Genomic DNA, 15,743 nt, shown 5'->3' on the forward strand with positions numbered 1-15,743 from the left:
CTTGCAGGTATTTTTTTTAAACAAAATAGTAAACAGTTATAGTATAGAAAGCAACTAAATTTGTGCTTTCGCCTTTAGAGTTTTTTTTTAAATAAATGTACAGTTTACAAAGCAAGGACATTTGATATTAAAGGGTTTAAAGGAGACATTTTAGTGTAGTTAATAAGAATACTTGAAAATTAATCAATAAAATTATCGTCAACAAATTTTAAATTTCGATACCTTGGTTATAACTGATTTCTTCATTCATCCAACGACAATAGAGACCCTCAAATATAATTTGGAGTTAAATATCGAGCATATGTAGGTACTGTACTATTTAATTGCAAACGAATGTGAACCATGCTTCATTTAAAATCATTAAATTAATTATGTTATTTATAGACGATAGCACATTCTTAGCAGTTATTGTCCCGCCAAATAGCCTTAGAATACAAGTAAAATAAAACCATTGTCTCCATAATCCTTAGGTAATTGGAATAAACCATACAAAACGGAACCATAAAAAATGGTTTACCTTACCCCTCCTCTCATTAGACCGTTTTCTACAGAGAACCAAGCAATATTATGAAGACATACAATACTATATCGGTGGTCGATCCACCTTTGAAAATAAGTTTCAGAATATTATACCTCGAAAATTATTAAAATTCGTCAAATCTGGAGGAATGTCTTATGTCAAAGCAAAGATGTGTGCTAAATTTCATGACGAAATTCGGTTTCCGCATACTATAATATATTTGACCTTGATGACGTAAAATTTGACTTTTCGAACTAAAAATCAAGGATACAGTCTGATGGAATACCTGAATCAATTTTCATGTCGTCAATTTGGCTTCTGTTATTTAGAAGTTCATTCCAATTTATAAATATATAATTAGGTCGTATGTATGTACGTAGAAGTCATGACGTAAACTAACATTAGCATAAATTACATTTGATAAAAAACAATATATATACTTTATTCGAGCAACCTCTTAAAAGCGTTTGGAACACGATTTTACTATTTAAACCGTAACCGTAACCGTGAGGAACTGACAATAAACTAATACTTTTTCACCAAATTAATTAAATGCAATTACCTAAATGTACTTATATCCAAGAAAAGAATTTAAGTAATTACATACTTATTATATTATAAATGTAACAAGTAATATCAATATCCCTATTATATTATATAATATTATTTTTTTTTGTTTTAACATTTTTTAAGATATCTTTACTTGACAATTTAATATTTTTTGCAGTTTTATTTTAATTTTAAAAGTGATATTGACTTTGTGTTGTCCGAAAATAAGTGTTACAAGTTTATCTTTACTTCTCGTATTTAAACAATGTTTTCTTTTTCCTTTAGTAGCTGTAAATGTCTTACTTCCAAGCTTCTTCTCCTTTGCAGCTGGTTTGGAGTTTATTTACATGTGACAATTTTTTTTCAGTGAGTGGTCACAACCGCCCATAGACATTCTCGATGTAAGGAATGGTTAATATTTCTTAGAGCCCAATATTTCATAACGTGCCACCAACCTTGGGAACTAAGATGTTATGTCCCTTGTACCTGTAGTTACTTCAAACCGGAACACAACAATAAAAACAGCTTCCTCACGATATTCCTCTTCACTGCCAAGAACGATTATTTATAACACACAATTAATTAATATTCCAAAAAGATAGTTAACAATGGAAATTTAAATAGTTTTTTTAAAGATAATTTTAGCGCTTTATCTTTATAAGAAAAGCAAGTGGAAAGTTCGTTCAATGTTTTAAATATAGAACTGTAAAGAATCTTAACTCAGAATACGGCGGCAGATTGGATATATACCTATCGATTGTCGTAAATATTTATAGGAATATATTAAAATAAGCTTCGGAGAAGAATAATTAGTATTGTATCTGTATTGATGATAACTGGCCTGATTTGCATTATGCACAATAATATGTTAATAAGTCTAATAATATACATCTAACGCATAAATTATTGATTAACTATATTTTACGAAAAAACTGCTCCCAAAGTCTGATGTCGACACAAAAGCTTGGATTAACTTGATTCTCTTCGTGGTCAACGGTCTCCCATGCATTCTTCTACAACATAACCCCTTTTCCCTTTGCTTTTCCAATTGTCCATGCCTCTGCGCCGTAAAGGAATCATCCTTCCTAGAGAAAACTAAATATTCAATGGGGCTCCTTTTCTAATGTTAGATATCTTTCGTTTTATCACACAAACAATCGCTGACAAACTTCAAATTTTAAAGAGTAGACAGTATTAACTATACTAAGTTAAGCAAGTTTATTCTTTAATTTTAATTAAATCAATACAACACTTCATTGTGGATTTTCCACAGTTGTTTCCAAGAATAGTAGGTTGTCGACCGACAATCTTATGTTACCTTAGTTTAATTTCCGTCTTGAATTGTCCGGAGATGATGTAAGTTACTCAGTCCATGACAACCATGCCCATTTTCTTGAACGCGTGGATTATTTTTCCCATGTTGAATTTTTTTTTTTGATATAATATATATATATATATATATTAAATTTTGCAAATCTTTTTTCGAAACGTGGTTGCTGACTAGTCAATAGGTCCATGGTGTATTGATCCAGGTAAAGGTCGAAAGTAAAATCGATATCAGTAGGATTTTTGTAAGAAAAATCAGTGAAATTATAGAATAAAAAAGAAAGAAGCTTAAGGAAGTAAAAATATTGGTTTTCGGTTCTCGATAAGTGTATATGTATTTGTTAAGGTGATTTGTGATCGAACAAACAAAAAAAACTTAAAATATTGTTGCAGGCACATACAAGGAAATAACATCAACTTGTTACCCCCGTTGTCAGCCTCCAGAGGGCTTTTTTGTGAACAATGACGCTTTGACAACAGGATCCCAGAAAACACCAATAAAGCTTAACCTAACACTACTTTAAAAAAATTAAACTTGCCATTTGAAATAAAAAAAATATTGTAAGCAAAAAATATTGATAAAAAAATGTGTTTCTTTCGTCGGTTCTACTCAAGTCTGTGTTAAATAAGTCAGTGTAATATTTATATATATAAATCTTCTGTTTGGACCGGTTTCGATGATTTTGTTGTGTGTATTCAGTGGGTCCCGTGATTGTTTAGTTTGGACCGAGTAGATTTCATTGCGATTGGGAATTAAAAGAAATCCTTATTTCGCACGGAGGAAGTCAGGACTATCGTTACAGCTATCGTTTTTATATAATAAAAGTAAAATGTGCTGGCTAAGGCCTCCTCTCGCTATGCCAAGGTATAGTCATCTTTAATGCGGGTAGAATACAAATGTGAAATACACAATCCATTGAAATTAGAAACATGCAGGTGTTCTCACGACGTCTTACTTCAAGTACAAATTTAATAATAAACTTGGGCTTGAACCCACCAATGAGCTGTCTCGGCTCAGCGGTTAGGACGCGTATTTAATACTTAACTAATATGCGGAACGCTCGCACGATAAGAATTTTTGGTGCCTTTTTATAAGGCAGGGTGTGCTTGTAAAACTAGTCAATATGAAATTTATTTGTTTTTGATGGATCAATATAGATTTTGGTCTTGTTCAAGTTACTTTTGGGCATCGGTTATCTTCGGTTATATCGGCTTTGCAAGATTCGGAAAATAATTGATGTCGGTTTATTTTTTTCTATATAAGAATTTGTAGAAAATTAATGTATTAATATTGATACCTACTACATAAAAGTATTGATTTTATAATAATAAATAAATTATTGCGTAATAATACACCTCAAAAGCAACTTTGACGAAATACATCGCAAAAAACTATTGAAAACCATTATTAGTAGTTTAGAAAAAGTCAAAGTCTTTATTCAATGTAGAAGCATTTCACGTGTCAAAATCTATCACCGGTTCGTAAATATACACCTCGGACCTAAGAAGTACCGGTGATAGAACTCAGCGAGACTTTTTTTAATGTAATATATTACTATTTTAGTTTTCATATACTAATAAAATTTTATTTTCGTTATTTTTTCGTGCTATCAGCTCATTCCAAAGGTGAACAATGAACTAAAAAGTAATTAGTTTTCTAATATTCTTTAGCACGCGGATGATCTTTAACGAATCTATTAAATTGTACACTTGTACATTTATGAATGAATTTTTAGACTCTGTTGTATAAACGTAAAACATTGTCTCATAAAAGACTTACTAAAACTCTGTAATTGAGAAAGTTTATGCTTGTTCCTAGTGTTAAAAGTAGGTATACTACCCGGCACGAAACTTGACCTAACATGGCGTCCTCTGCGCAGGTACAGTCCTTGCGAAAATCACGTACTATCTAAAAAGCTTAAAATAAATATTTAATATATTAAAGGGTAGGTACGTAATAAAACACAACGGGTTAATTATTGTATATTTAGTAATTATTGTATCAATAAATAAATAAAAAGAAATAAAAATAAAATTTAGAAATATTATTAGAAAATAAATTAATCACTATCACTCAACGGCGTGAAACCCTCAAAATCAGCAAATGAAGTCGAAGTTCTTGGATTGGTACTGGGGTTGGTACTGGTGCTCGGACCGGGTTCGTCATCATCAAAGACTTCCCAATCGCTACTACTGCTGCTATCTGAATCTCCCACTTGAATAACAAGTTGGTCTGTCAACTGGTCCACTACATGGTCGCTTTTGCAATAGTCGTCTTCAATAGACCTTACTTTTGAACATAACTTTTGCCATTCACTTGATCCCATAGCATCTACCTTCTGTTTCACCAGTTCCATAACGCGTGTGACGTTCCACGCTACGTTTTTGCTGCTAACGTAACCTTTGATTGCGGCCCACGCCATTTCAATGGGGTTCAGATCCGGATGATAGGGCGGCAAGCGAAGGACACTATGATTGTGTTGTGCTAATAATCTATCGATATTATAATTTTTTAAATTTTCTTTGTTCGTTTTTATTAGTTCGTACAACTGTGGCTTGTACATTGTTGGATCAAACGAAATTCCTTTTTCAGTCAGCCAGGCTTGCATGTCGCATTTCTTGGAGTTTGAATTTGGGGCCAAATTATATTGTGTATTATGGTAGGATGCATTGTCTACTACCACGACGGATCTCGGTGGTAGGTTTGGTATTAATTGTGAAGTTAACCATTTGGAATAATTTTCATAATTCATGTCGTCGTGATAGTCGCCCGTTTTGGCTCCGGATTTAAACATTAATAAACCATTTGGTATAAAACCGGCTTCAGACCCTGCATGTACCATAACTACCCGTTGACCTTTGGATATCGGTTTTTTTAAACCTTTTTTTGAACCGTCCGTCCACGCCTTGGAACTTGTGTGCGAAGCGTGGACATACGATTCGTCAGTATAAATTATGGGCCTTCCTTCATGTCTGTACTTTTGTATTGCTTCTAAATATTTGATTCGCTGTAATCTTATACTGGTTTTCTCAATAAGAACTTTTCTATTATTTTCTGTTGCTTTCCATTTAAAGCCTAGATCCTTTAAGATGCGTCGAAGACTCCGTTCAGATCCTTGATAATTTATATCCGATCGCAGTTTTGTCAGAAGTTTCGTAACTGTTGGGATTTCATTATTTGTTAAATGAAAATTATGAATGCATCTTTTGATAACTCCTTGATCGAAATTGTCTATACCAGTTACAGGTTTCGATCTAGCATGTTTTTTTCCAGGCGTCCGGAATACTGTGAGAAATTCTGACTGCTCAGCTTCTTTTACGATTCTCCGAACAGTGCATAGAGAGGTTTTTGTTGCTTCAGCTGTTCTCTCTTTAATTTGAGTATCACTTCTGCCATTAGCTTCGTTTTTTAAAAAACAGTAAACATCGTAAATCATTTTCCGAGCTTGTCTTTTTAGAACTATATTATTTTTTCTTGGCATTTTAGTATACTTCGTTAAAATCTTACTATAATAACAAAAGAAACAACCCACAAAATCAACAATACAAAAACAAAGTTAATAATCAAACACAATTTTACACAATAAAACCGTTATATAATAATAACTTATGTTAATGAGCGTACACTAAGACAACACAGGAACATGCGCGGGCGACGGGAGACGCGGTGGCACTGCGCGGGGCCACGCATCCACCCGTTGCTATGGTTACTAGTAATGGCGGCCTTGTTTGCTATAGTAACGCGCTCCTCGCCTCAGACCGCACCTCAAACGACATCTATTTTTTGTTACTGCGCAGAGTCAAGATTCGTGCCGGGTATTATATGTATATTATAATTTTGGAGAAATTTATTCATGTTTTGCGTACATACATAAATATTACGAACGAACTACATAATTATGTCGCCATACGTTATTCAAGATAATAAAAACAAAATCGTAGGCAAAGTTGCTTATGTAATGAACGCAATGAAAATACACAGCAAAAATTATGCTGATTTCAATCAATAAATTATGACATCATATTCAAGGCTGAGGCAATTCTCGTTTATTTTGCGTTAGGCGGTGATAGATTTAAATAACAACCAGAACTAACAACCTTAGTATAATATAAGAAAAACTAAAATATTTACTTCCAAATAGGCAAAGACCTTAATCTTATATACTTAAATATAATAAAAAGTGAACAACCACTAAATGTCTAGATGTGATGGTCTAGCTTATTTCACCGCGCTGAATCAATGTGGCAGTTTTCCTCACGATTATCATCACCAAAAATAGTTTTGCCCGGGCTTGTGCACGAATTCTTTGGTTAGTATTTTAACCATCTCAGCCAAGTAGGATGAATAGCATTCATACCGAAGTAGATTGTTGGTTCAAAGTGTTCACTTTTATTGGTACCAGTTTTAAACAATGGTATAACTTAAATATATTTCAATAAATTGTGAGGAATTTAACACGCGTCCAAACTATTACGATAATTCGTTTTTTTCTAATATACCATAGGATGCTATATTTTACAATATTATCGGCATCATTAAACACTTTTATAACATTTAATGCAGTGCATTCATGCAGTTTTAATGATAATTTGGCTGCATTTAATGGTGATATTAGTTGGGTAGCTATTGCATCTAAAATTTTTAAAACAGTCTTCTAATTTAGTTTTTCTTTTATACTACACATAAATACGTTATCAATATTGGCAACATTTGCTTTTATTTGGCGCAGCTTTTTCGCTCTTTTATTTTTCCATAAATTGTACGTAATTAGTATTCGATTTTGGTTTAGGAAACCTACCGAATACCTAGCTATGTAATTATTATTACAACATATTATTTAACAATTATAACCTACAGTTGGTTAATAACCAAATTTTATTGAAAAATAAATTAAACTGATAATGTATTCAATGACCGTAGTCCTTAGAATTAAATAATAATTAATGTCACCTAATGGTAGTTAAGTTTGAGGCCATATTTCTATTTTGCACAACAAAATCACTAGTTTGAGGAAATTAATCATTAATAAAAATATTTATCCAATAAATTCACTTACAATTACAACAACAATTACGACAATTAAAACAAAAAGTTTTTAATACATAAAATATAATATTAAATACTAATATGATTAGCATACGACAAAAATTACATTGACAAAAATTAAAAAAAAGAGCTTGTCGTTATCAATGAAATTTTAGTAGTTAGTTTTTAATGTGGTTGACTTTATATTTCTGGTTACAATAGTTTGTTAATTAAAGTATAAATCAATTTAAAGGGTATCTACTTCTTATTTTGAAAATATTAATTATGTTCGCAGCATCAAGAATATTAAGGTTGGCCATTTTGCTTTTACATTGAAGTTATTAATATGTATCATTAGCTATTCGTATAAAATATTTATATAAATAGAATGGATCTGCAAATAGCTGTTGTTTTATTTTAAATAAGGTGTAACTAGGGTTAATAGGTACAATCTAAAGGTTATAAAAGTTGTCTATGATCATATGTTTTTAATTCATTATTTCTGACGTTTCTGTATCATAGACACATTAGTTGATATTTACCTACGCACTTTACGATACTTATTTTTCAGAATTTGTACAGTATTAAATAACAAATTACGACCAAATTAGTGTTTTAGTTACAGTTTTAAAAACATTGTAAGTATAGTTATCTATAATTTAGTCGAGTTATGAGGAAAATGTATAATATATTTATATTTTTAAACAGATATTGCAATTATTATCTTGTGTTTTGTTATTTCTGTATTATCAGTAAGTAGTCCGCTATCTTATTATATAGTTGTCTTAAATAGTTAAACATACTTTTATTTAAATTAAATTCAATAGTGATAATCCAGGGAAGACGTATTCATGTCTTATGCATCAGTGACATCAGATCTTAGTCATGTATGACAATTTAAGTCTTAGTTAGGTGTTCTATTTCATAGAAAGTATGACCGGCTTTCTGTAATATAAGTAATTTTTTAATTGTTCTATTTGACTTGCACTCAAAGACAAGATATCTTCAGTTTCATACACATACTTGTTATAGAAGTATCCTTAACTAATCAAGGTAAATTAATATAACTTTAAATTATAGCTTAGTTATGTTTTAATATGTATTAGTGATATTAAAATATAGTTGATCTAAATTGTTGTAATTATTATTAACTTTTATACAAGTTGTGTGCAGTGAAAGAAATCAATACATACATCCTCTTAATATTTGTGCCTAAATCATGAACATATGAGTGTTTTGTATGTGTGTGTGTTAGCAACACTAATTTAAACTGATTTCAAAATGAAAATCCCCATATTCATTATAATGATTAAACTAGAGTTCATCTATTTGGGATGTTGCCTTGCACTATTGTGATGATGTTGTGCAACTAAATTATCAGCCACAGTTGATTAAAATCATGGAATAAATACCAAGCTGGTCAAATAAATATGAAGTCTTGAAAGAAACATTCATAACTTATTACATTATATTGTTTAAATAATGATTAATTATTGCCTTAATAGAGTTATGGGGCAAACCCTCTCTGAGCCCGTGACAGAGAAGCAGTCGTCAACATGCCAGGACTCCAGATATCTTGTGGGGTCCTCATGTATGCAAGGATGGCGTGTATCAATGGATGACTCACACACACAGATATTATCACTGCCTGATGACCCTGGTACAGCATACTTTGCAGTTTATGATGGCCATGGAGGTACATATGAACTATTTTTAATCTTAAAGCTTATTAATATTAATAGTATTATAGAAAAACTGTAGAAGTAGTGACTATTTAAGTTTACATTATTTAAAAAAAGTTTAATACAAGCTTTTAAGTAATAAGTAATTATTGAATTGAACAGTTATTATAATTTAAAAGTTTAAAATAACCATGCAATAACATACAATACTGTTTACATTAAAATTAAGAGATATGCACATAATTTATTGTCTTACAATACATATATTTACATAAGCAGAGCTCGTAATCAGATAAATATTATAATTTCAGGGTCAAACATAGCTGAATATGCAGGGAAACATCTACACAAATTCATAATGGCAAGACCTGAGTATCACCTTGGAAATATTGAGGAAGCAATGAAACAGGTTATTCCAATATTAATAATTGTCATTTTGATCAATATCAAATTGTGTGATAATTAACTTTATAGTATTCTTCAATGAGTAGTTTTAATTTATATAAATTATGTAAAATATAGTCAAATTAATAAATCATACTTTCTTCTACTTACTGATGCTTGGTACCAAAGATGTAATTCATCAGAAAACTTTGCATAAAAATATATTCACCCCATCAATATTACATTTTATCCATCTACTAAAATGCATCAAGTTTAGTGCATTAGATTTCACCTTAACCAAAAATTTGTGACAAATATAATTTGGGTGAAACTGGTTTAAAGATTGATAGATCAGATCAGATCAAGATCAGTTGCAAGATTTAACTCAATACATGTACATCATAAACATAAGCAGCCCGTAAATGTCCCACTGCTGGGATAAAGGCCTCCTCTCCCTTTGAGGAGAAGGTTTGGAGCATATTCCACCACGCTGGTCCAATGCGGGTTGGCGGAATACACATGTGGCTGAATTTCGTTGAAATTAGACACATGCAGGTTTCCTCACGATGTTTTCCTTCACCGCCGAGCACGAGATGAATTATAAACCTGTCTGGGTTTGAACCCGAAATCATCGGTTAAGATGCACGCGTTCTAACCACTGGGCCATCTCGGCTCATGTACATGGCTACATGTAGAGTTCATTTATTTTCTAGCTTAGATTAGCTTTGCTTTTTATATTAATGTGTCAATCAATCATTAGTTGAACCATCTTAATGGTATTCTTATCTACTAAACACTTAATGTACATTTTGATAATTATTTTATTTTAATGAAAACAACATCTTATTTAAAAAATAATGCACCCTTAAGGATAGTAAACTAGGGATTTGTCACTAGTTTTGTTTATACTAGCGATATCTGTCGCTTGTTGTGAATATATTTTAATATTGCTTATTTTATTGAATAGATGATAAGTTTTAAGTCATCCTATATAAAATGAAAGTAAAAATTACCAACCAAAACAGATAGACAATTTGTGTGTTTTTATTGTTATTTATTTATTGTATTAGTCTTGGAGTTACTGAATTTTCTCCTTTATTTTTTTTAAATAACTTCTTAAGTAGTACCTTATTATTATCTCTAAAGAAATTTAATTATAAGTATATAATCTAGACAGGGTGCAGTGGACAGGAATAAATGGTATTTAATAGATTTACAACATATAAATCAATGAAATCATTATATATGGTTTTGTTCTCAGGGTTTTCTTGACCTAGATCAGGCAATGTTGGAAGAGAACATGCAAGAGAAGGTAGCAGGTAGCACAGCAGTGGCGGTGCTTATAAAAGACAACACACTGTATTGTGCTAATGTTGGCGACTCCCGAGCTATAGCCAGTGTCAGGGGTGCGGTAAGTGATATTAATTAGTGTTTATAATCTAAGTAATTGGCCTATAAGCTTTCTTGTGTGTTAAAATGTCTATTACATTTTTTCTAATAGCATCTAAAAACTTAAAACTATAATGTTGCTGTTTTTTTTGTTCATATTAAAGGTTTTTATATGCATATTGATTAATAAAGAATTAAAAATGAAATATTAGTTTTAGTATGAGTATATCATGAATTGTTATACAGCAATCAGTGATAAGATAAAAAAAATAATTAAGTGTGCATATGTGCGAGTGCCAAGTTCAAGATTACTGGTATTCTTTTCTATAATTTTCAATTTATAGTAATATATATATGTCAGTCATTTTTTAATTTTTATTTATTATGAGTAATGTTATTGTAGGTCGAGGTCCTGTCATATGATCATAAACCATATCATAAAGAGGAACTCCGTAGAATAACAGCAGGCGGGGGATGGGTACAGTTGAATCGTGTGAATGGAAATCTAGCCCTCTCTCGTGCATTGGGCGATTACATTTTTAAGCGTAATTACCGCATGTCACCCCGGGACCAAATAGTTACAGGTTAGTTGTAAATCTTTGCTACAGATTACGGTTTTGGTATTGTTAACAGTGGCTGGTTGCTATACTATCACGTCAACTTTGTTAAGGTGAATTATTTATATTTTTTATTATTTATATATATGTCAAAATAACGATTTGAATATTTTTATATTCCATGTCTATCTGACTATTACGACTGACTTACATTATAGGGAATTTCTTTATATGTTAGTTACTTTGCTTCTTTACCTACATAAAGAAGAGAAAGAGGAAGTTTGCTGTTGATTAGGACACTACAACTCTTCAAGTTTCAACTTCATCCAATCCATAATTTCAGTGTCAAGCTTTTAATTATATTAATACAAATAAATATGAATATTTTGAATCAAATAAACGTATTACGCTTATAATATGACGTGTATCTATATATCTTAACAGTGCTATGGGTAGTGTTAATATTGTATAACTATTTCATATTATATCTGTTTCTAATCATTGCGTGTACTCCTTTTGTAATTTGAAATCTTTTTTGACTTATAGCATATCCAGATGTTCAAGTGAGGCAACTCAATGATGACTGGGAATTTATTGTGATTGCATGCGATGGTATTTGGGAAGTTTTGTCCAATGAGGTATGTAAATGTGTGTCTATATTTGCAATCGTGCAAGCTAGTTACTTGACCAATGAGGCATATATTCATTGAATATAAAAATATATTTTATCTCAGGAACTATGAGGTAATTTCTCGGATAAACTATATCGTAGGTATTTTTTAGTAAAGCTAATATTGTCCCTAAATGCTCATCAATCAATCAGACTTCGTTTCGTCTGACGTTTTAATTAAAATCCTTTCTTTTTATAATTCTTATTATCTTATATTATTTTAGGAGGTTTTATCATTCTGTCGTGTGAGGTTGTTAAGTGGTTGGGAACCCGCTGCCGTCTGTGAGGCTCTGATGCAAGTATGTTTGGCTCCCAATTGCGCGACTGGAGGTCTAGGATGTGACAACATGACCGTTTTGATTGTGTGCCTGTCTCCATTCCCGAGAGCTGATATGGTGGTAAGTTCATTTAAATATTAACGCTATGATATAAAATTGATATATAATATAACATAAAGTAACTTGGACCGTTCATAGAAATATAAACGGCATTAAAGGTTTAGTAACTATTTTTAATTGAAAAAATGAACAATGGTAAGTTTGTATGTTTGAAGTTGTGGTTGTTTTTCTGTTATATCTTTTTAACATTTATGTGCATGTTTGCATGTTGTGTGTCGGTGGTGTGTTTATTAATGCATATGTTTTATCGTTTTATGGACAAGGCCAAGCTCAATCGTTTTAAAAACAAATTTCAATTAACTCGAATAAGATATAAGGCTAAAACTTTTCTTATATTTATTTTATTTACTATGTATATTCACTATATCACATATTCATAAAAATAATCGTTCTACATATTTTTCTTTTTAGTTAAATAAATATACAGTATCTGTATCTTAAGTAATTTTCTTTTTTCACAGTCACCATTCCAATGTCTCGATAACTCACGTCCGAACCAGTATTGGACGATGCCTCCGAGACGGTTTTCATAATTTTCTTTCTAATTACACCAGCACAAGCTTTAATCTGAAAACTTCGTTATAAAGTAATGAAATTTTTAAAAACGTCCATACATCAGTACTCTTAAATTTAATGCATATATAATATTTTTTTAACGACAGCGAAGATTATGACGAAGTTTTCTTATGTTTTGATACCAAATAGTGTATGTGTTTCATTAAAATATACTTAATGCTATGATTAAATTCATAAGGAAAACCTCAATAAATAGGTTATGAATTAAAAGTTTAGATGTTTTTTTAATGTATAAATTTTAAGAGATTATTGTGACAATAAATATAATAAAAACCTAAATTATAAAAATGAAAACTTTCTCGAAAATATTTTCTGAGTAATGAAAAAAAGTAACTTAAAAAAAAAGCCATTTGCATATTTTTTAACGAATTGCTTGTAAGTTGACTAAATCCTATTTTGTAATGTATAATAATGTGTGTTTCGCTTATAGTAATGTTATGCATGTTTTACGTTTTTGCAATATTTCAGAACTTGACCTCCTAACACTGCCGTGCACGTTTATTATTATTTTTATAATTTTTTTTATTGCATGCTACGTTTTATTAGAATTTGACTGTGTTACTAATTATCGCTTAAATTTAAAGAAAATAAAAAGACATCTTTAATTTACTTTACGGACTTATATTAAAGATACATTCGCAGATAACGTAACATAATTTCTTTGTGTACAAATTATGAAGTCTAATATTGAATTAAACAGAAATGTTTATTGTAATTTTTTTAAAAGTATAAGAAGTATTTATTGTTAGTACAAAAGACAGTACTATGCATTGATAAGCCAAAAGTTATATAAGTAACAATCATGATTTTTTTACACATTTTTGTATACAAGTAAGTTTAGTTTAAATTTTGTTTGCTTTGACATTTTGATAACGTTTCACAATTATTTTGTCTGATATATTCACATTGTTTTAATAAATATTCCTTAATAATTATGTCGTTTTCTTTGTGGTAATATGAATCGGATAATTTGAACACTTGTAGTAATTTAGTTTAGTTAATGAATGGTCTACATTTTTTTAATTAGCAACAGCAATCTTCAAAATGAGGCATTAAAAAAAATACCATTCTACAAATAAAATTATTTTTGTATTTTAATTTTTTTCATAGCTATTTTAAGTTTATGTACACATTGCATGCTGTAAATAATTTATGCAAGTAATAATACCGACATGAAAAGCAGCTACGGTAAGTAGATTTTTTATCAAACATGTGAAGTGAGAATTTATTGCTTTAAGTGTAGCACTGCATGAACTTGAAAGTATGGAAATTTCTTCGGTGTCTCGCGTACATGACCTTGTTTTACAAACATTTATCGACTTTTATACTTTTATTTCCTAGTTGTGTTATTTTATTATACATCAACCATATGTTTATGTTCCAATTTATAAGAGTCTGTCGTCGTTACGTCATTTCATATTCTAAGTAGGAATATCAAGTCCAAAATAAGAAGTTACGGAATGCTAATAACCTAGTCGTCCCGTAACAATCTTTTTTTGAATGCATGAGTTATTTTTGCCTTAATATATAAAATTAGATATTGTCAATATTCCAATTGGATTGTCTAGTTTCACTAAATGGCGCAATGGCGACGTAAGGATGGTTAATATTTTTAAGGCGCCAATGTTTATGGGCGGTAGACGATAGGTGACCACTTACTTGATGGGTCATTAGGCCGTTCGCCTTCCTACATCACTAAAAAAACCTTATATTTTTTGCATTACATGCACTTATTTGTATGTTTTATTTTGAATTTATCATGTACATTTTAAGGATCTTAAGGAATTAATTAGTTATATACCTTGTGCCTTTGGTAATACAGGCTCACTTACAGTACAAACCAGACCACAACAATACTAAGTAGATCTGTTTGGCGGTAGAAAATGTGATGAGTGCTACTGGGTCCAGATGGGCTGCACCTAATGCTTTAGACTTATTTTGAATGTTTTATATCGAGATTACTAAAAATGTATTATTTTATATATTCCAGAAACCTTTGCCAGAAGAACAGGTGTTAAATAACAAATTTATGACTAAAATGGAGGATTTGCTTTACGTCGAGGAAGAGGAAGATTTAAAGTGAGGAGTTTTAGGATATATAATAAACGTTTGTAAATAGTCTTTAGACTGGGTGTTTATTATAAGGAGCTTCGTATACAATTTATTATTCCTTATTAGTATACTATCTAATAAAACAAGTTTGGTATCAAGGAGTTATAAGGAAAACCAAACTGTCTAAAATGGCGGGAAAATAGGGGTTTATTAAAAATTGAAATTAGTTAAATTTTAATTTAGAATTGTAACTAATTACGTTCTATTGTAATTATATTAACGCATATAAGAAATTGCTTTATATTGACGTTACATCGAAACAAATTTTAGCTAATATGCACATATGCACATTATAGAATAAAAAATCGTATAAATCATTTAATTAGAAGCTATTTTTTTTTTTCTTTGTCAGTATTTTTCAAGATAGCTTATCAATAAATAAAAACAATATTCCATATTCAAAAATCATAATAGGCGGTAATATTTTTAACAAGTCCTCGATATTTATTATGTTTTTATTTTTTAGTAAAATTTTTGTATATGATTTAAAAAAAAAAAATGTTTTGATGTTTTGAGTTTATATTGTTTAAAAATGTTTAAATTATAATATTAAC

The 15,743-nt window shown here is 30.4% G+C and overlaps 2 protein-coding genes across 6 annotated transcripts; one reads left to right on the forward strand and one right to left on the reverse strand.

Annotated features, from left to right (window-relative positions):
* Positions 1-4,455: 4,455 nt before the first annotated feature.
* On the reverse strand, positions 4,456-5,832 carry LOC125072210. Its single transcript, XM_047682736.1, has one exon. It carries the CDS (start codon positions 5,830-5,832, stop codon positions 4,456-4,458), a length of 1,377 nt encoding a protein of 458 aa, XP_047538692.1.
* Positions 5,833-7,711: 1,879 nt separating this feature from the next.
* LOC125072277 (probable protein phosphatase 2C T23F11.1) lies at positions 7,712-15,500 on the forward strand. Of its 5 annotated transcripts, none has more exons than XM_047682835.1 (8): positions 7,712-7,732; positions 8,927-9,117; positions 9,415-9,512; positions 10,749-10,898; positions 11,280-11,460; positions 11,980-12,071; positions 12,328-12,501; positions 12,963-13,323. In XM_047682835.1, the coding sequence occupies exons 2-8, from the start codon at positions 8,931-8,933 to the stop codon at positions 13,032-13,034; spliced, it is 954 nt and encodes a 317-aa protein (XP_047538791.1). In that variant the 5' UTR covers positions 7,712-7,732; positions 8,927-8,930; the 3' UTR covers positions 13,035-13,323. The 5 variants fall into 5 exon arrangements, with proteins under 5 accessions (XP_047538791.1, XP_047538790.1, XP_047538793.1 ...); XM_047682834.1 differs by lacking the exon at positions 12,963-13,323 and adding an exon at positions 15,068-15,500 and having other exon boundaries at positions 7,714-7,732; XM_047682837.1 differs by lacking the exons at positions 7,712-7,732; positions 12,963-13,323 and adding exons at positions 7,959-8,059; positions 15,068-15,500.
* Positions 15,501-15,743: the final 243 nt, after the last annotated feature.

Source organism: Vanessa atalanta, chromosome 21 (genome assembly GCF_905147765.1).
Source record: "Vanessa atalanta chromosome 21, ilVanAtal1.2, whole genome shotgun sequence".
Taxonomy (NCBI): Eukaryota; Metazoa; Arthropoda; class Insecta; order Lepidoptera; family Nymphalidae; genus Vanessa; species Vanessa atalanta.

Coding starts and splice junctions, on each gene's coding strand:
- LOC125072277 (XM_047682834.1), top strand. CDS start 8,931: ATGGGGCAAACCCTCTCTGAGCCCGTGACAGAGAAGCAGTCGTCAACA. Junction 11,461..11,979: donor CCGGGACCAAATAGTTACAG/GTTAGTTGTAAA, acceptor TTTGACTTATAG/CATATCCAGATGTTCAAGTG. Junction 12,502..15,067: donor TCCCGAGAGCTGATATGGTG/GTAAGTTCATTT, acceptor TATATATTCCAG/AAACCTTTGCCAGAAGAACA.
- LOC125072210 (XM_047682736.1), bottom strand. CDS start 5,832: ATGATTTACGATGTTTACTGTTTTTTAAAAAACGAAGCTAATGGCAGA.